The sequence below is a fragment of the Scardinius erythrophthalmus genome (assembly GCF_964197995.2).
Source record: "Scardinius erythrophthalmus genome assembly, chromosome: 1".
Lineage (NCBI taxonomy): Eukaryota > Metazoa > Chordata > Actinopteri > Cypriniformes > Leuciscidae > Scardinius > Scardinius erythrophthalmus.
In genome coordinates, this window is record NC_138221.1 from 18,220,888 (window position 1) to 18,243,405 (window position 22,518).

Below are 22,518 nucleotides of genomic sequence, written 5' to 3' on the forward strand. Positions count from 1 at the left end.
GGAAAGGAAGCCATTAAAAATAATGAAATTAACTTAAGTGTTAGTATAAGTAAGAATGAAATATTATTAAGGAAAGGTTGAAGGTAAGGTGGCAAAAACAATGGGATATGGAGAAGAAAGGTAGATGGTTTAACATAATTCAAAGGAAAGTGGGAGAGATGAGAAGTGCAGGAAAAAAACAGGAGAGATGAGATAGTAATATCAAGGATGAGATTTGGACATACAAGATTAAACGGTACACTTTATAAAATGGGTAAACATGATACGGGAAGGTGTAAATTTTGTGGGCAAGAAGAAACTGTGGAACATGTTATGATATACTGTCAGAAATACAAGCCTGAAAGAAGGATTTTAATAGAAAAAATAAGAAAAATAAAAATGCAATTTATACTAGGGGATATTTTACAAAATTATAGTTTTACTTTTCAGTATCTTAGAATAAATAATTTGTATGAGAGGATATAAAATGTCATTTTGATCCACACTCCATACCAGTTGGTGGCGGTAATACACCATTTTGTTGTTTCTCAACCGCCAATAAAACCTTAAGAAGAAGAAGACTAAGCGCAACCCGAGTCAGCGTCGAGTCTTCTGAGATGAGGAGAGCAGTTAATGGTATTTCTCACATTTACACAACCATCACACACACTTTTTACAGTTTGATTAAGCGACAGACTCCTTTCTGTAGTGTTTTCATCGATCACAGCGATACTTGTGTGTCTTTTCTGGCGTCTTCCTACTGAAATAAACATTTAGTGCAGCAGCAGCGAGCATGAGGAGAATATGTTGAGTTCATTCAGATCTGAGCGATTTTGTGTTCGTTTGTGTGATTGTCTCGATGTTTGTGTGAGAACTGTTACTGAATGTCAAGTCAAAGTTTGAGATCTGTGAGTGAGGGGAATTGATCTCACGTATTGCTGCCACTTTATTTCTACCCTTTTAACATCTTTGACATGACATGACACATCAAATTTGTTAGTTACTTTACATTGTTGAAATTTATTGAAACAGATTTACATTCAGCCTCTTACAAACCACGTGAGATATTTTAAATCAATACATTATTAATTAAAGTAGAACTATATTTAGATTCATATGGACTTATTATTCTTTTGTTTCTTAAGTGTTATTAATGTTTTTGCATTATTGATGTTTTACGTCATATTGTGAGAAATAACAGTATCATCTTTCATTAGAGCAGTTTTACAGGCTTTTATCATATATCCTGACTCAAATAATGTATTTCTAACAGCAAACACTCCGAATAAAGTGAGATGATCTGCTGATGATCCTGAATGAGTGTTGAGAATATAGGAGTAGTTTTCACCACAAGGTTCGTACTCGAACTGTTGAAAGTCTCACAATTGATACCCTTCAGAGATCACAGGGTTTTCCGTAAGCACAAAGCATCTGCATATATTTATTGAATGCCAAATACTGCATTTGGCAAGACCGTTATACAGCAAACAGTCAGTTTATGCCCCTCTGCTTACTGGAACCCCTCACAGATCTTTTGCAATTCTCTCTTCCCCATAGCTGAACTTTTTCTGCTGACCTCTTCCTTCTGCAAGTCTCATAGCAACGTTTTTTACCTTAACACTTTCTTCAATATGTCATAGCAAAGCAGAAGTAATACGTGCCTCGGTTTCTCCATATGCCCCTTGACCTACATTAGAGCCCGACCAATATTATCGGCCGATATTAGGCATTTTCCAAACTATCGGTATCGGCATTTATAATGGCCGATAAATGAATATTTAAAAAATAAAATAAAAGCGGATGGAATACCCTTCAACCATGTTATGAGTGTTGGCGCTGCATAGTTTGTCCATCAGAGGGCACTATACAAGGAAGATCGCTAACATCAATGAGCTTGGAAATCACAACAAACTTATTCTGCCTAAATAAAGTAATGATTACTGTATTTATAACTAGCATATCTGTAGTTCCAGTCTCTGCATTGTAAAATGTAAGTTAGGCATGCGAGGAGTGAACATTTAGACATAGAGAAAAAGTATCAAACATAGCCTGTGCATTAAAGTTAGCTTTTCTTTTACACGTGTGTGAAATCCAAGTGTGCGTTGCTGACTTTGTTTAGCCGCAGCATTAACGAGTCACATAATGTATAGTGCATCACTAAGTAGTAGATTTTAGAAGGCAGGCAGCAAATGATGATTGAAAATGGTTTGTTGTAGCTTGATGGAATAGATGGATAGAATTAAAAGAGTGCAGGTAAAGGGATAAGCAAGTTGACATTGTAATTATAAGGTAGCTTATAGGGGTGTAACGGTACACAAAAATCACGGTTCAGTACGTACCTCGGTTTTAAAGTCACGGTTCGGTTTATTTTCGGTACAGTAAGGGTAAGAAATGCAAACATTAAACTGCAGGTTGTTTATTACTATAAACTTTTTTTAACAATTTGTTTACACTTTTTTAAACACTTTTTAATAAAATATAATAAAATAGATATAAAATAAAAAATGAATAAGAAATAAAATACTGCTGCAAAGTTCTCCACTAAATAAAATACTCTCAGTCTCAAACCAATATCACATAATAAAATATAATGAAAAATATAAATAAATAACTATGATTACAGTGCAGGAACAGAAAATAGCCCTATATTAAACAAATATATTAATGTATTATTATTTTTCAATAATCAATCAACATAATTTAAGATTTTTTTTTTCCACTTTTTTAATAATTATCAAAATAAAATATAGTCCAAAGCTATAGTACAAAGTTATTGTTACCAAAGCATGTGATCAGAGCAGGTCATTTTACCATTGTTGCCAGCATGACTATACCAGCTCAGCAAACAGAAGTCTACTACTGAGAAATGTCACCTTATTTGAGCGGACTTTGCTTTTCCAGTGCGTGATCGGTACATGATTGGAGTGTTTGGGCCGTTAACGACAGAGCAGAACGCGCAGCGCAAACACGGACTCGAACATTGAGCAGAGAGCGCAGCGGGTCGTCACACACACACACGCGCGCCACGGAACGGAGAGTACGGCGGCGCACACGAAGCGGAAAAGGTTTTTTTCGCCATGCAGTCTATTTCATTGTTACAGTGACGACGGGTAAAACACGGGTAAAACCAGAGAATGTCTAATAGGAAAAAACATTAGAATCAGCTGCAGGGCGGGATTGGCGCTGAACGCGGAGACTTCCGCCACTTAATATGTTCGTGTGGAAACACGAAAATGTACCTATGTTCCGCACACAAAATATTGCATTCAGTCATTCGGTACACACGTGCACCGAACCGAAAGCCCTGTACCGAAACGGTTCGGTACGAATACACGTACCGTTACACCCCTAGTAGCTTATAACATTGACATTTGGCAGATGCTTTTATCAAAAGCGACTTACATTACATTACATTCAAGGTACACATTTACAATCTTATCAGTTCTTCACACACACACACACACACATTATTACATAATTGAATTATTACTGTCAATATTAATAATAATAGTTGACTTTTTTTTGTTCAATGGACTTTAAGTTTCATATCTTAAGTTTGTATTTTTATACATTATATTTATCAGAACTTTAATATATTCTGTTCTGTTGTGACAATAAAACAAACAAGTTTATTTTTAAACTGCATTATCATATTATTTTAGTAAGGCTGAGGACTCTTAAATAACGACAAATAACTAATGTTAGGGAAATCTGTTCATGTTTTGTTACGTGTTTCTGGATTTTTTTTTTAAATATATATCGGAATATCGGATTTTTAAATCATCAAATATTTATATCGGTATCGGCCTTAAAAATCCTTTATCGGTCGGGCTCTAACCTACATGCACTAGGGCCTAAAAAAAAATTTGTTTGGTTCCGGTTTCCGACCGACCCTGTCAATTTATGTGCGACCCAAATTATTTTATGAGCTTGGGGAAGAACGGTCGTTCACACATCGTTGTCGTCACTTACAATTTCCCTTAAATGCTTTTTTTTCCCACTTAATTAATCCCTTAAAAAGCGTTAAGTATTGCCTAAAACCCCTTAACGGACATTTCCCTAAGTAAGTTATAATTTAAAGTTTGGAAATCGTAACCTTAAGAGCACTAGCGGATTTATTGTAGTTGGGCCTCCAGAAAACTGGATGGGCCAGTTAAAATAAGAATACAAAATAATAAATAGGGTAAGTGTACCCATTAAGCCCATGTGCCCTTTAAGCCCACTTTCAACTCTGAAGTCAAATTAAAAAAAGAGAAAATAATATTTTATGCTGCTTATTATTTTAACCAATCCAGTGATTTGTTACTTCCCTGGCATTTTTAATTGCATGCCAATCACATTTGGCAATGTTGAGTTAGCCCCACCCATGTGCATGCCATCTCAGGGGACCTCACACAAAGTCACCCCAAAACTTTGGTGTTTCGGGACCCTTCAGAAATCAACACATTTCAGCAATTTTCAGCCATTTCTTTGGTAACTACATTGATATTATGTCAAATAAGAGATAAATGTAATGTTGTGTATGAACAAATAGTACTTTATCATTTTATATAATTTTCCTTTAAATGGAAAGATGAGTTTTATTAGCTTGCGTTCAAAGCTAATCTCTAGGTCAAGCCATTAGCCTTACAGAAAGATAGACTGCCAAAGAATTAAGCATGTGAACTGCAAACAATGAATGTTTTGTAATTCATTTTACATTAATTTACAAATAAATGCATCATACATTGTTTTGTAGAGAAGATTATTTTTATAAATTAACTTTTTTTTAAGATGGGCTTAAATGGTACAGCGCCACAAAACGCATGCAAACTCGAGCCAACACAAGCTAACCTTGAATGAAAAAAACTTAACATTTCTCAGTGTGGGCACAATGAAAATTACTATGATACTAGTCCACAGTATATTTAAGCTCCATGCATGTATTTGTAAACATATCTTACATTTTTAAAGGAAAACATTGTCTTTTTTCACCATTACTCACTGTGTACCATTTAAACCCACCTCATGTATTTCAATGAAGAATCCCTCTAATTGCAAACTTTGATACATTTTTTGAAAGTGTTTAAAGATAACATGTCTTTGTGTGCTTTTACCTTACTAACCTTTTAACCTTACCTTACTTACACACATATTACACACATTCATTCAAATGAGATAGAGCCCGGTTTGTCCTAAAGTCCTGTATGTATAACCGGGCATAATTCGGGAGGCAAGCTGAGTTAAGGCTTGAGATTCTGGGCATGGAGAGCTCCCAGAGGGACCCTACATTCCCCACAGTCCTGAGCCCCTGGCACCGTCCGGCTCCGAGATACTGCCACTTCCTGTCCAGCTTTGACCGGGCAAAACTTGGGGCCCAAGCCGAGATGGGGCTCTGGACTCAGGGCATGGAGGGGGTCACCCAGTGGGCCGCCTATGCCGGGAGTATTGAGCCCTAACTCGGCTTTCTTCCCAAGGTATGGTCACTTCCACCCACTAGGAGCCCACCCCCCCTAAGCCCAGAATTTGGAACCCCAACCCGGCTTGGCTCCCGAGATACACCCGGTCAAACTTGCAGCTTGACTCCAGCTACAACTCCAGTCAAGCCAACTTAAGGCTCCAGACCACCGGCCACTAACACCAACCCATCCCACCCAGGGGTCTAATCAAACATTAGCAAAAGGATTTTTTTTATTCTTCCATGTCACTGAATAAATATATTGATGTTTTACTTCTTTAAAATCAGTAAAAAAAAGTATATTTTGTGAATCAAAGATGATGTGGGCTTATTTGGAACACATGCGGGCTTAAATGGTGCCAAAAGTACCAATTAAGCCCATGCCAGACTTCTGACTTTATTCCTAAATTATCTTAATTTTATATTCTAAAATGTACATCAACTAATTAATACATTTTTAAATGAGAGATTGATCTTGCATTTTAACAAATTATTTTTCTTATAAACTATGTCAATATCTATGAAAAAAAACCTAGATTTAGATTTTGGTTGGCTTAATGGGTACACTTACCCTAATAAAAAAAGTGTTCCCCTTCATCTCCGTTTCAGCGCTTTTCTGCGGCCTACCTGAATTGAATGCGTAATTAGCATAGGTTAAAAAAAAACTTAAACTTAAACTTTTTGTTGCTTTTTTTAATACAATTACAATTTCATTTATTTTTTTGTTTAATAAAATTAAAGGCCTATTATTTTTAGTTTATTAACAGCAACAACAGCTGTAAAGATGAAGTTGACGATCGCCATCTCCGTAGTGAACGCGCCTATAGAGAGAAATGCACATCATGGATTACATAATCAGAGAGTAGCCTATTTCTTTTCGTTTTAAATTGTTAAAAAGACATTTCAAGCTTTTTTATGATATATTTCATGTCTATGAGGCATACACTGAGTTTCGTTAAGTTAGGATGAGATGCGCTCCAGTTCACGAGCAATGCAAGTGACCTCGCGGGCGCCTCCATGATTATATATTGTCTGCTATATTTGCTTCTTATTTATTAAATCCAGGCAATTAAATTGGTTGATAAAAAAATCAATAAAATTAAGATACAATTTATACAAAACGAAATTCACTTAAAAAAGGTTTTCTACAAAAAAAAAAAACTTAATTAAGTGGTCAAAATCATGTCTGACCCACGCCACGTCTCTCGATATATTGCGCATCCTATCTTCCTTGTGCTTGTCTTAATCAACATAGATGAAAAAATAACATTATAATATTTTAACTAATATGAAACTAAATGAGCTTATTCAGGGTGTCCGCGGGGTTGTAAAAAGTATTAAAAGGTAGTAAATGAAATTAGCCAAAATTAAGGCCATTAAAAAGTATTAAAAAGTAATAAATGTCATCTGTCGAGGTATTACATTTTCGAACCCCAATCCAGCTATGCCAATGAGTTTCAATTTGTGTTAAGTGCAGGCCTTTCTTAAAACATTCGCGTGGATTTATTAATATGTTGCGAGTAGAACCTGAGCGATATCATGTGACGTGTTTTTTGTTCGCGCGCGTGCTGAAACAAACTGGGTACCCGGCTGGCTTGCTGCCAAACCTGTTCGCAAGTTCGCTTCTATTTCAGTCATTTAAGAGACATCGGGGTTTTTACTGCATTGAATTTTTTTTGGCGGCCGTCAAAGCCTTATTTGATCGGTGAGTAGCCTAATGTAGATGACTGCTGCGCTCGTGACAGCTGCATGACATGTTAACTGAAAGAATGAGCAGAGAGAAAGAGCCACGGTCGCGCGCGCGCACTCTCTCCACTCTTGCTCTCTCTCCCTCGCTCATATTAATCAAAATCTATTGACACGATGGTAAAAGGTCGGAAGACCGAAGTTTCAAGTGGCGCATTTGGATATTTATTTCTTGCATTACCGCTGGGTGTGAATTGTGCTAAAATACACTGCCTTATCTTCTCTGAAAAGCCGCAGCGTTCCGCCCATTCAGCTGACATAAACCACATTTTCAATAAACAAACAAAACTATCCAGTAATGAAATGTTTTCTGTGTTTGACACAAATCTTGTGCGATGTCCTAACTGCCGGTATAATCACAACACGTAGACGTCCGCTAATGACACATCGCATAATTCACGAACTAATGACTCCTTTGAACCGATTCATGGTTAAAATAACTGATCTGTCCGACACTGAACTCACGAGACGTCTGAATCGGTGTGTAACAGATCGGTAACATTTTACAATATGGTTCCATTTATTAAACTCTAGTCAACTACATTAACATTAACTATTAATTACTGCACTTCTACAGCATTAATTAATCTTTCTTAATGCTAATTTCACCATTTACTAGTAGCCTACATTATTGAAATCAAAAGTTGTATTTGTTAACATTAGTTAATGCACTGTTAAGTAACATGAACAAACAATTCATGTATTCATGTATGTATACTACATAGTATTTTCAGGTTATTTATATCATAATGTGTAGAAACATTACAAAAAAAATCATTTAGTTTAGACTGGAGTGAGGTGAAACAAGAAAAAAAAAAGTGCAAAGCAAGTTATCTAATAGCTAATTTTTTATCTGGCAGCTAATTTTATTCAATTGTACAGTTTATGGTAGAAAATTACACTATTAGTTAAAATAAACTTTTTAATTCTATACTTTTTTATTCTACTTTTTGATATTGATATGATTATAGACCAAAATAATTATTAGGTCTAGCAAAGAAGGATTTTATCTTCCAAAGCTATGAAATCAAGTGGTAAAATCACAGCTTTAAAAAAAAAAAAAAAAAAAAAGAGGGTAAGAAAGGATCGGCCACAAATCTCTATCTGTCTCTGTGTTGGTTTTTGAGTCCAGGGTTGAAGTTAAGTTATAATCACCGAAATGTTTTATTATTTTTGGAAAGATATTTCATTACTTTATAGTGCTACAGTTGCATCTTGAAGTCGTGCTGGTATTAAAAAATATTGTGAAGGTGTTAAAAAAGGTATTAAAAGGTATTAAATTCAACTTTAGAATTTCTGTATATACCCTGTTATTTAATGACTACAACACGTTTAGTAGGCCTACAGACTCTCTATTTGTACAAATTGCGGCACATTCATTTTATTCTGAATTTTGGACACATAAGTTGAAAAGCATTTATTTGTGCATAAAACATATCTGCAACATTTATCAAGTTCACTGTTAATTATGCGTGCATTTATTAATGATTATCTTAAATGAATAATGTAACAAGGACGAAGCATGTAAACTGTGTTGTTTGTTTAGAATGGAATGGATCGCAAATAGATCCGAATGAAGAAATGTGCAAAACTATTGTAGAAAATGGGTGGGCCCAGACCTAAAATTTCGTGTGAGGGGGGGGGGCTGGTTTTTTAAGACATGATTTTGAACACTTTATTGAGTTTTGCTTTGTAGAAAGACTCTTTTTAAAAGATTTTCGTTCTGTATAAATTGTATCTTAATTTTGATACATTTTTTGATAATTGCCTGTATTTATATAAGAAGCAAATATATAGCAGACAATGTAATAAGTAGGGTTGGGTATCGTTTCATTTTTAGCGATTCCGATTCTGCTTATTGAATCCGGTTCTTATCGATTCTTGTTTCCGATTCCAATATTTTTTGGAGGGAGAAAAAAAAGGGCAAATACTTGAAGAAAAAATATTTCTACCTTTTATTCTTGCCAATTTTAAGCAATAACCAATAAAATGGCTAAAGTGAAAGGAGTCTCTTCATATAAAGGTGTTGTGTGGCAAAAAATCGACTTTTTTTTTTCTTTCATTTAATTATTTATTGAATTAGACTTGAGAGATTCGGTCAAAAACGGCGAATCATTCATTCACTAAACAAGTATTTATGAGACACTGAATTAATAGTGTTTGAATTAATTATTCAAACTATTTTTAAAAAAAATAGACTATTAGACTAAACATGTTATTCTGAGTAGTTGTCTGATGTATGTAATCGTGATCTCCATTTTAAACAAAACAAAAATGATTTTAAGCCACATAGATTCCTGAATTAGGGACCGTTCACATATGGAAAAGCACGGCCGCGCCGCTTTCTCCTTCTTTCGACAAGCGCTTGCGCTCCCGTGGCGTCTGTCGTTGTTATGCAACCCAACCATTCACTAGCTACTAGATATATTTATGGAGATGAGAAATAAAAACCCGCCCTGTTCAGATATGATCAGCTGTTCAGCCGAGCGTTTGATGTTACAGAAAGGTCGGTTGGTTTTTGTCACTTGACCTGCGCACCGCTTGCGACATTCTGAAAAGTTGAGATTTTCATCTCGATGAGGCATAGGCACGTGCCCTGCAAAAAGGAGTGCCACGCACCCATATGCTCGTCGCGCCTACGGCCCATGAAGCTTCTATTATGAACGTGCTTGCCGCGCGCCTACATTTGAAATAACGGATAGTCAGGAATCGATAAGAGGAATCGAAATGCGTGCGTCTTATCGAATACCCGGTTTTTGGGAATTTGTTACCGGTTCTAAAATGGAACCGGTTCTCGATACCCAACCCTAGTAATAAGGCGCCGGCACAATCACTTGCATGAACTGGAGGGTGCCGAAACTCAGCTTGTGCCTCTCAGATTTTAAATAACAGGAAATATTGAGCCTATTATAGAAAGTTTGAAATGTCCACTTTTAAACAAAAATATAAAAAAAAGGCTATAGGCCACTCTCTGATTATGTGATCTAGCGTATGAAATGTGCATTTCTCTGAATCGTCAATTTCATCTTTGCAGCGACAGAGAAAACACCAGTTTATTAATAAACAATTAAATGTCTCCTTGCCATTTTAGACCCATTCATAATAATAACTTTGCCGGTTCTTTGTGGCAACCTTTATGCGTGCGGTCATGCGCTTGAGTGCGGCTATAGTAAACACTCATTATCCTATACAGCATATTTAAGTAATTAAATTAATATAAAGGGGAGCTTTGTCCATTAATGGCTTAAATGAACTACTTGTCGACTAGAAAAAAAAACTTTACTCGGAGGCAGCCCCAATTCCACATATTTTCGAACCAGCAGGCCATATGGGTTGAGCTAGCGACCCTGAGGGCACCATGAGTGGAGCCGCAAGTGCAGCGGAATATTCAGAAATTCGCTCTCCGCTCACATGCTCTGATTGGAACAAAGCATGACAAATTCATACTTTATTTTATTTTCGTATAATCATTAGTTTATATCTTATAAACTGCGCATTAACATTTCATTTCACGTTTTTAAGTACAATATTAGTCCACAAGCACAGCCCCCCACCATGGGGGCTGATGCTATGACGAGGGGGGCTGCAGCCCCCGCAGCACTCCCCTTCCCGCGCTGCGAAGGCTTTTTTGTGTGTTTTGCGTATCTATGGCAACAACAGAAGAAAGTGCTCTTGTAAATTCGTATCAGCTGCGGGCAAAATTGACAGAGCTGACAAATGGACAGACATAGCCAGCGATGTGGTGTCGACTCCCACTGACCAGCTTGGTTCGGTTGTGAGTTGTGTGATGTCCTTTTTTCAGTTCAGATATTTAGCACTGAAGTGCGCCCCAGAATCTCTGCCCTCTGCGGCTCAAAGTAACATTACCCCGACTCCGTCCGCATTTGAGATGCTGTTTTGGGCACAGCAACATACTCATTTGCCCCCGCCAAAGGTTGTTCAGACCAAAAAAGACAAGCTGAACAATGCCATTCTGGGGAGCCTGCGGACCCGGGGAGTGGGCTTTTCTCTTCCAGAGAGCACAAACCAAGGCTCATTTTTCCTGACGGTAAGTGAATTATAATATTTGAATTATATGGTATTATGACATTTGTTAATGAGTTCCACTTTTCTACTTTAGCCACAGACTCTTGTAAGGAATTTTTAAATATCATATCATATCATAATCAATTTGTATGCATATAGGCTACACATAAAGGCCCGCGACCCGCGGTGACGGATTAAAATGTCTATGGCTGGAACCTGCTTACGTCACCTGCCACCACGAACATCCAATAGGAAAATTCAACTGCAGTAGCCACCGTTCAACCTGAAGAGGGCAACACTCAGATGTTTTTTTTTTTTTTACACCATTTTGTTTCTTTGTATTTTCAGACTCTAACAAATTGCCTTTGGTAGATTACAAACCAGCAGACTGTGATACGTGATGCGTCTCACCATGACAAAGATGTGATTCCTGTTCGATCTTGCTGGAGCTTTGAAGAATACAATGAAGTGAAGAGAAAGAAAATAAATGGAGCAACCCATGTGTGCTGCCTTTCTGAAGAGTCACTACCAAAGCCCTGTTGTCTTTGTGTGAACGACCATACATGTCCTCAACTGATGCTTGGAGAGCACTGAAGGAGGCAAGGCAGTGGCAAGGTAAAGATCATTGTGCAGGGCTCCGTCTTCCAAAAGTCTACAGCATACAGAAATGCAGCAGCAGTAAGGCTCGCACAGGAAGACCCTTCAGGATGGAAACCAATCCATGTCAAGTACAGTGATGGTGAACAGAACATCGCACCCTACTGGTCAAAGTTCAGCTCAGTCTGATCGCAATATTTAAGATGCTAGAACTGGACATGCTCATTGCCTGCAGAGCAGCTCCAGGCCAGAGCTGGCAGAATCCAGTTGAGAGGGTGATGGCTATACTCATCGGCCTGCAGAACTGTGCATTGGAGAGAGACAAGACAGCAGAGGACATGGAAAACCTGCTGAAGACGTGCAGTTCTATGGCAGAGATCCGCAAAGCTGGCGAGGAAAAACCCACAGCTTGCTGAGGCTTGGAGCACTTCAGTTGCACCAGTGCTGGACACAGTGGCAGGACGCTACAGTCGGCTGTCGATAAAGGGAGAGCCAATCACGATCATAGATGCGGTCACAGATGCAGAGGAAGATTCTGTCATGCAGGTTATCTCCACACTCTTCCCAGCAATCAATCCTGCAACAGTGACCAAGCAACAAGCAGACAAGGGATCCAGCATTCACTGAGTGGGTGCAGAAACACTGCCGGCAACGCCAGTATCTGTTACAGGTATTTTCACTGTGTTTTTCTGTATAACTCGTAATGTTTCCTTTATTATATGTTGGCTGTAAAGAACTTCATGTATGAAAAATGCAATATAGCTAAATAAGTCTCTTTCTTTCTTTCTTTCTTTCTTCTTTCAGCTACGCAAATGTGATGACACTGAATGCTGTTCAGTACCAGTCCTCCCTCCTGAAAGGATGATCTGGCTTCCTGACCCAATGCCTGATGCTTCTGGTAAGAATTTTACTTTAACATTCAATACACTGTAAAGTAAGCAAACTTTGCTTACCAAATTTTGCTTTTCCAAATTTTAGATAAGACCCGCCCTCTCCACTTTTTGAAAAGTTTGATTGATTCACCAGAATGATTGACAATTAGGAGGACCAATAGTATAGGTTACCCACCAGGAAGTAAAACATCCTCCACTATACCTTTAACATGCTTTAGCCTAATACTACACCTGTTCACATTCATATTACGCCCACAGCTGAAACCAAAATACTTTAATGCATGTTTGTGTTGTGCTTTATTGAAATAGGTGACTATTACTTGACTCTGGCTGAGGTTATGGGCAAAGACACAGTTGACGCCCATCAACCTTCTGCCCAACAGTCCCACAAGAACAAGCATGCTGTGTGTGTCGACTTCTTCATGTCGGACGCACTGGAGAAGCAGCAGAAAGAGTCCGGACTGTTTACTGGCCAACATGCACGGGCAGTAGTTGACTGCATGGAATGTTCCAAACCACGAGTTATCTACTCAATGCGGCTCCTCTCGCCACCAGGCCATACTAGCAGAGGCACTCTCAGATGACAGCATGGACTATACCTGTGGGAGTCACATCCTGGAGCCAAGACATGTTCTTGCATCAACTGTCCAGGTCAGGCTGGCTGTCTCATGTGGGGATCCCATAGAGCTGGCCTACTACCATGCACCTTTTGGGAGGCTGGATCTATGCGCACACTGTGGTGAGCCTCAAGGCAACACCTTGCAATCGCTGTTGGAAAAATTCTAAACTGTCTTACCCTGCTGCCAAGTTTGTATTAGAGCTGGCAAGAAGCACATTGTGGCCAGACCATACGGGAAACAAAAGTGAGCAGTGTCAATGGCTGCCATGAGTTTCCTTTCATGCCTCAGTGGTATGGCTTAAGTTCAACGTTTTAAACTGTTACATTTTATTTTGAAGGTTTTTCTGAGAAGGTTTGTATTGAGGTTAATACTATTAAATGTATTATATGAAACATTGCTTGATGTCTCTTTTTTTAGTAGAAAAAGTACACACATTTAAAATCAGTGTGTGTGTGTGTAAAACTGCCACTAAAAACAAACAAAACAAAAAAAACCTACCGACCCATGACATCAACTGACAACCAACCGGAACCAAACTTTTTTTTTTTTAGGCCCAACAGCTAACTGCAGTTTTGTAAGCTTCATATCTCTGAAGCAACAGGATATATGTAAAATACGTTGCCCTATACCTATTCTTACATATATAAGTCACATGGGGTAACTTGAGTTACGTAATCAGATTACTTTTTCAAGTAACTAGTAAAGTAACGCATTCATTTTAAAATGTACAACAGAATATCTGAGTTACTGTTTCAAATAAGTAACACAAGTTACATTGTTTTCCCATTTATTTACTGACAGTTCTCCTGTCCCCATGTTGAAAGAAAATTGTTATAGATTTTTTTATTGAAGTAATTCAACAAAGAGATTGGTAAACGAATGTTACTCAGTCAACCAGTAAAATAAAATGACAATTAATGTTTAAACTGGAGAGAAAGCACGTGCAGTAAATGAAGAGAGAAACAAATCCACCAATTAATGATTTCTGTGCTTTTCGCATTCACATTATAATACATTTTGATGGATCGAATTGCTACATTTTATTAAATGCAGTATTAAGCTAGTTTCAGAGCTCTGTACAGGTCATTATACAAAAACATCTGCAATGTTTTAATTGGAAGGTTACATACAGTATGTGCAATTTAACACTTTTGAAGGCCAAAAAAAAAAATGGATAAGAAATACTTCAAAACCATGTCAGTGGGCATTAGATTGTTTGTCAATACATGTTCTTTCCTCATTTTCATCTCCATCTTTCTTTTTCTCTCAGTCTCTTTATCCTGCCCTATTTCTTCCCCTCCTAAAGCTGAACTTTGACTGATAGTCTTTTCATTTCCGTCTGTGTCAGTGAAGAAAGTAAACAAAGCCTCAACTGATATTTATACGTTTTATGAATAATTTCTTAGACAAGTTAATTTACTCAAGGCTACCAGGAAATCTGTAGCCTAAGTCAGTATTGCTAATAGGAACCTTCTACAAGCTTTGAAATTTGAAGACGTCTGTTTTTAAATGTTAAAAGTAATTTTTTACAAGTTATACTTTTTTAAATTTAATACAAATTATATGCTACGTTTACCACAGTTGATGTAATTGTCAAACGTTCCCTTAGACATGCACTGTGGAAACGCGTCAAGGGATTCTCAGGTATAAATATGCAGCTATAACGCACATAGGTGATTTGGTCACATAATGTTAATACTAATCCTGCTATTGATATCTTTGTAAGACTGCCGACCCTATAGAACAGTGGCAAGGGCAAACAAATGTCTGGCGAATATCGAACCTAAAACTAAGTTTGCCGTGCTCAAACACCGTGCATTCACGCATTTGTAATCTCTGGGGTTCAGCAGAGAGGAGAGGAAGGACTTTGTCTGCATGTGTGAACCCGTGTGTGAAGCGTGTTTGCCTACCATCAATACCATCGCGCTATCATTGATTTTAATTAATCTATTTATTTATTAATTTATCTGAGGTGCCAGAACACTTTAACCCCTGTACACAACCCATCACACAAACTTTATACAGTTTGATTAAGCGACAGACTCATTTCTGTATTGTTTTCATCGATCACAGCGATACTTGTGCATCTTTTCTGGCGTCTTCCTACTGAAATAAACATTTAGTGCAGCAGCAGCGAGCATGAGGAGAATATGTTGAGTTCATTCAGACCTGAGCGATGTTGTGTTCGTTTGTGTGATTGTCTCGATGTTTGGAGTGAGAACTGTTAACTGAGAAATGGTCCCTTAAACTATAGACTTCAATGACCCTATATGTTTTAACACATTAAAGACCTTTCTCAAACACAAAACATGTCCCCATTTCATTTCTGGAAGCCGGGCTAAATAACCAAGCTGCATTCAGATATCAAATACGGACATTAAAGAATACATGAAAAGAACATTTCAGTAATCACACTGGTAACTTCTATAACAAAGTAAAATCTCCAGAGAAGTTATTCAACTCATTTGATATAAAAAAAAAAAAATTATACCTTGATTATAATCACTCATTACATATATGAAGCAGCAGTGGATTCCAATCCACCCCCTTCACTAGAATCCAAGGCTATCCACCTGCCTTCCTGGGGTGCGTTTCCCGAAAGCATCGTTGGCCAACTATGGTCGCAAGTTCCGTCGTTACCAATAGAGTTCAATGGACATTGCGATGAACTTGCGACCATAGTTGGCCAACGATGCTTTCGGGAAACGCACCCCTGGTCATTATTTGCTTTGTGGACTTTAAAGTCTAAGCCTTTTCTAATCAAAATAGCAACACCACTGCTCCTAGTGTTGAATGTACTTGAGTACACCTGATCAATCCACCCCCTTTTAAATTTATCAGATTCCTTAGCACTTAGATGAGTTTCTTGCAGCATGGCTATGTCTGATTTGTTTAGCTTGAGATAGGTGAGGATTTTCTTACGCTTTATTACATGGTTACATCCCGATATGTTCCATGAAATATTTTTTTTGAATCCCATAATATGTCTCTTGTTTATAGATTATTAGTCACATAAGAGTAGTTGATATAAATCTTAAACAGTGTGTTGTCTCCATTAACATAGTTATGTATATTGTATAAAGTTGTAAAGTCTAAACCAAAACCTGCAATATGCACCCAGTAAGTAAGGCAAGATAAGACAAAGTATCAAAGCAAAAAAAGTAAAAAGAAGAAACAAAAAATAAAAAACTCCCTTCCCCAACTAAACCCTTCTCTATACAAGAAGGCTGTATCCCTGTACCATTATGCTTCCGATATGTTGACTCCCTCATTACGTTGATCTCACGATAGTCTATTTTCCTGTGGAAGTCTCCCGATTATCAAACATAACAGTGAACTTAGAAGGCTCATATAAAATAAGTAACGAATACTCAAAAGATATATCTCAGAGCATTTGAACTCATTAACCATCTGGTGACAAATGTATATGAGATGAAGAGAAAATAATTAACAAAGTAGTACCTCTCTGTAGGGCTGGGCGATTTAAATCGCGATTTTGTCATGCGCATCTCGTCAGTAAAGCCGGTTCCTTGATTAGTAGTAAATCACCATCACCTGCTTTCAGATGGAGCGGCATTTAGGGCTGAGGAGATAATTAAGTGATTAATTTAGTGATGATTGAGCATTATTGAAGACACCTGATGATAACAAGCAGAATCAATGAAGAAGAAAATCACAAATTGTAAGTTACCATTAAGGTGATGGGTGTTTGCTTTAGTTGGGCTCTAGACCATTATATGTTTACTTTAATATTTACTGTTGTTCGTCTGCTGTTATTGATTTATAACAGTTAACTGAACAAAGTAAAATGTTTTCTTATAGTGTTGGTTATGTTTTGACATAATCAGGCTGTGATCCGAAAAAGGAAACTTATTGAGATAGTTTGGTTTAACTTAGCAGCAGTTTAGTGATTCTTCAGCCTATGATTATCAATACTTTACTTATAATTCAAAATATTTAATAAACATTTTTCTGATCAATAGACATTCAGATAAATTCATTTAAAACACAGACATCAATAATCAGCCTGTGAATCTCAACAATGGTGACAATAAAGCATGTTGCAGTGGCTGCCACCAATCACAACTCATTAATGGCTCCCATCATGCATTGCGGTATGAATAAATTATGATCTGAATTGTCTATGTAATTTACTTTTCCTAATTGAATATTCTGCTCCTCACCATTGTTGAGATGCATAGACTGAATCTTGACGTCTGTGTGTGCCTAACAGAATGATTTTTTTTTAAACCACTTTAAAGAAATCCTTTATATTATATCAAAAATGCTGGCCATTTATACAGATTCACAGTTATGCTGTAACCAACAACATCAATTGAAGTCAGAAAGAAGAATTTTAATGAGTTCAGTGATCAAGTTCAGATGATGATTATCATAATATAACCAACACCATCAGAGCACATTTTTTTCTTTGTTCAACTGGCAGTCTTATCTCAGATAAAACCACCAAACAAAATCTAAAGTACATGTAAACGGGTCAGAGCCCAACTAAAGCAACTACCCATCACAATAATGGTAACTTACAATTTGCAATTTTCTCCTTCAACGATTCTACTTGTTAACATCAGGTGTCTTCAATAATGTTCAATCATCACTAAATTAATCACTTAGTTATCTCATTAACTTAAACACTCTTGAGTGTGGACTCATACACTCCCAGGAGTGTTAATTTGACACTGGAGGTTTTGCTGTGTACAAAGAGCCGTAGTTAACTGACAAGCTGAGCCATATCGCATTAAATATCGCTGGCGATACGTCCGCGATATTGATGTGATTTGGCTCAGCTTGTCAGTTAACTACGGCTCTTTGTAGTGAATGCTGCTTCATCTGAAAGCAGGTGATGGCGATTTACTACTAATCAAGGAACCGGCTTTACTGATGAGATGCGCATAACAATATCGCGATTTAAATCGCCCAGCCCTACCTCTCTGGGATAAGTTCTGTCCAAGATACCTGCACATCGCAAACAGGCCATGTAAATAAGGGGGGAAAAAACAACAAACTCCAAAAACTCCTGATTAGTTTTTGTCATGAACACTCCCCTGGTGACGGTAAATGTTACATGCCTACTTCATGAAGAAGTCTCTTGAATGGACAAGTCACGTCATTTTAAACAAATGCAATCTCACTTTCCCTTCTGATCAAGCACCTGTTTCTCATAATAGTCTAGGTCCTGGGTAAGATTTGTATGCACTTCATTTATTATTGAATATTATTATTATTAAATTGTATTGAATCATGTAAATTCAATTTTTTCTTTCATGTCAGACCTGATGGAAGAGAGCGAGGAGAGTGAAGAACTGAGTGAAGTGAAGGAGGAGAGTGAAGAACTGAGAGAAGTGAAGGAGGAGAGTGAAGAACTGAGTGAAGTGGAGGAGGAGAGTGAAGAACTGAGTGAAGTGAAGGAGGAGAGAGAAGAACTGAGTGAAGTGAAGGAGGAGAGTGAAGAACTGAGTGAAGTGGAGGAGGAGAGTGAAGAACTGAGTGAAGTGAAGGAGGAGAGAGAAGAACTGAGTGAAGTGAAGGAGGAGAGAGAAGAACTGAGTGAAGTGAAGGAGGAGAGTGAAGAACTGAGTGAAGTGAAGGAGGAGAGTGAAGAACTGAGTGTAGTGAAGGAGGAGAGTGAAGAACTAAGCGAAGTGAAGGAGGAGAGTGAAGAACTGAGTGAAGTGAAGGAGGAGAGTGAAGAACTGAGTGAAGTGAAGGAGGAGAGTGAAGAACTGAGTGAAGTGAAGGAGGAGAGTGAAGAACTGAGCGAAGTGAAGGAGGAGAGTGAAGAACTGAGCGAAGTGAAGGAGGAGAGTGAAGAACTGAGTGAAGTGAAGGAGGAGAGTGAAGAACTGAGTGAAGTGAAGGAGGAGAGTGAAGAACTGAGCGAAGTGAAGGAGGAGAGTGAAGAACTGAGTGAAGTGAAGGAGGAGAGTGAAGAACTGAGTGTAGTGAAGGAGGAGAGTGAAGAACTGAGTGAAGTGAAGGAGGAGAGTGAAGAACTGAGTGAAGTGAAGGAGCAACATCATGTCAAACCTGGAGAAAAACCTTTCGATCATCGAACATCGAACAAACGGTGTCTCGATCATCACTTGAGAGTTCACACCGAAGTGAAGCCGTACGCATGCCATCAATGTGGGAAGAGTTTCACACAACTGTCAAACCTTAAAGAACACACGAGGATCCACACCGGAGAGAAGCCGTACGCATGCCATCAATGTGGGAAGAGTTTCACACAACTATCAAACCTTAAAGAACACATTAGGATCCACACCGGAGAGAAGCCGTTCACATGCACTCAGTGCGGGAAGAGTTTCATAAACAAACAATGTCTTAAGCTTCACATGAGAGTTCACACTGGAGAGAAGCCATTCTCGTGTGATCATTGTGAAAAGAGATTTTCAAACAAACAAAATCTTAAGATTCACATGAGGATCCACACTGGAGAGAAGCCGTTCTCATGTGATCAGTGTGGCAAAACATTTCCCTGTCCATCAGCCCTGAAGAGACACCTGCCAGTTCATATAAATGAGAAACCACATTTATGTTCTGTGTGTGCAAAGAGTTTTTCACAGCTGCCATATTTACAAAAACATCAGAAAATACACACTGTTGTGAGAGAGTACATGTGCTTTGTGTGTGAGAAGACTTTTACAACATCAAACCATTTAAAACGGCACCAGATTATTCACACTGGAGAAAAACCTTACAAGTGTTCACACTGTGACAAGAGATTCAGTCAGTTAACAAGTCTGAAAACACATGAGAGGATCCACACTGGAGAAAAACCTTACAAGTGTTCACACTGTGACAAGAGATTCAGTCAGTTAACAAGTCTGAAAACACATGAGAGGATTCACACTGGAGAAAAACCTTACAAGTGTTCACACTGTGACAAGAGATTCAGTCTGTCATCAACTCTGAAAACACATGAGAAGATCCACAGCAGAGAGAAGTTGCACACGTGTGATCAGTGCGGAAAGAGTTTCTCTTTTAAATGTCACCTGAAGAAACACATGAAGATCCATGTGTAACGTGTGTAACCATCCAACACAGCCTGAGATCACGGTAAGTAGTTCATCTTTATGTGCTGAGAAACAATTCTGTGTAAGTTAGTTTCCCAACAGCCACGTTGAGCGAGAGCACATTTTGTTGGTTGATTGGTATCTTTCTACTAACTCATGTTTACACCAACACGAAAGTTCAGTCTGATTTTCACATGCAATTTGTCTGTTCAGACCAATGCAAAAAATAGCAGTAGATGCAAATTCACTCTCTCACTGTAGGTGGCGCTCCTGGAAAAGCAGAAATAAAGCACTATACGAAGCAGCGCAGCACAACTTTCTGTTCCTGACATTGACTTATGGAGAAGAATGTCAAACAGTGTTTTCATGTTTTCAAATAGCCATTCAGAATTTTGTATTTGCTATTGGGATTATTAAGATACACAGATGAGACGCTTCAAGATTATTTCTTTTATTCAAGTATATTTAGGTTTTTATGTGTACACAAGGGTCCGCATACAGTGCATGTGATATAAAATCAATCAGTAAAGAACGTGCGCCACCTGATTTAACGTTGCCATGCAGGTCGCACATTGAATTGCATTGTTTTGCAGTATTCAGTTGTTCCACAAGGTGGCAGCACTGGGCTGGGCAGTTTATTCCCAGTATAAAACCAAGGGGGTAATCCAGCATCCGGAAAGCGTACCTTCTATACTGTAACTTTACATCTGAAGCATTTAAAGACTTTATTTGTCCATTATTTATTTCTAAAGAAACACGACAATGTATAAAAGGCTCCATTACCTTGTATCTTACGCTATGGCCCCGTAGAAGCCGTTTTTGTAAAAGTAGGCTAAAGATTGCGTCATAACCACGCAACTCTCTGTCGCACAGTAGAGAGATTACCGTATAGACAGGAGGAGAAGCTCGCAGGCAATCAGGGGGACGTGGAGGCAAAATAATTAATCAGAAGACTTACCAAAAGTGGTAACAGGTGACATGGACAGCTCCTACTCACACTCGCCATCTCTGCAAGATTCGGAGGGAATGATTCAGATTTCTCTCGGCACAGCTACTAGAAGACTTACAACTGTCAGACAGGTTACTCACGTCACATCTATGTCGTCAAGCTCAGTTTGAGTGTGTGCAGTACGCTTGGCCATCAGGAAATGAGTGCTTCTAATGGACTTCACTTTTCTCCGTTGAAGTCTATGGGGTCGCTGTGTCCATTTCTTTTACTGTCTATGTATAAAACCAAACTATAGGGACAGAACAACAACAACAGACGCCTGCATTGACAAGCAAGGGGGTCAAGAGATAGGTGTAACTTTAGTTTAAAAGATTACAAAACATGGTTTCACTTTATTTTGATGGTCCCTTTAAAACATTCTGTTGACTATAAGTAACATTGCACCTTCATGTCTGACTAACTCTCATTAGAGTTTTAGTAGAGTATTGGTAGAGTCAGGAAAAAATCTAGAACGTCACTTTAAACTGCATAAGTAAGCCATGATTAGCTGGTTGTTTGCATAAAGTAGTCCATAGAAACTCACTTGATTTAATTTGTCTTTTAGACCTGATGGATGTGATCAAGAAAGAAAAATCTGTCTCCTGCCCTAAATCAAGGCTGAAGATTCACATGAGGATCCACAGCGGAGCAAAAGTTTACACATGTGATCAATGCAGGAGCTGAAGAAGAGGCCGTAACACCTTTAAGAGAGACATGAATCTAATATTAATTTTGAATCGTTCTTCATTGTTTTTCTTTAGAAAATCTAGTTTCTCTTCCACTTCTACTCTTCCATGCAAATGCAGTATATACTTTCATGTATCATTTAAACTGGACACTTCTCTGTGATGCTTTGCTCATCAGCAAAGCATCATGCAAAATGGGAGAGGAACGATTTAATGTTAATAAAATTTCCAGTTATTCATTTTATGTGTCAGAATGTGTGTTTCTTGTTTTTAATTTTAAGTGTAACCACCGTGCGCCCAGGCCCGGCGTCAAGGGGGGGCTTAGCCCCCCCTAAGATGATCTCAAGCCCCCCTTGTGGTGGTCTGAATGATGTTAGCCTATGTGACTGAGCGTTTGTGCAGGGTTCGCCTAAACACTTATGAATAAGATAACAATAAACGAGAACTGCCTGCTGTTCTTTACTTTAGGCTATTAAACGTCTCACACACGTGAGAGGAAAACCTGAAGACCG

At 38.2% G+C, this 22,518-nt stretch overlaps 1 protein-coding gene and 1 long non-coding RNA gene across 2 annotated transcripts; both read left to right on the forward strand.

Annotated features, from left to right (window-relative positions):
- The first annotated feature begins 553 nt into the window (after positions 1–553).
- Positions 554–22,246, forward strand: LOC308694456 (uncharacterized protein). The gene is made up of 3 exons (XM_081372002.1): positions 554–615; positions 18,588–20,375; positions 21,886–22,246. Exons 1-2 carry the CDS (start codon positions 597–599, stop codon positions 20,339–20,341), a joined length of 1,773 nt encoding a protein of 590 aa, XP_081228128.1. The 5' UTR covers positions 554–596; the 3' UTR covers positions 20,342–20,375; positions 21,886–22,246.
- LOC308694465 lies at positions 9,305–13,687 on the forward strand. The gene is made up of 4 exons (XR_014030596.1): positions 9,305–11,210; positions 11,348–12,455; positions 12,590–12,683; positions 12,988–13,687. It is a non-coding gene; the product is annotated as an uncharacterized lncRNA (long non-coding RNA).
- Positions 22,247–22,518: the final 272 nt, after the last annotated feature.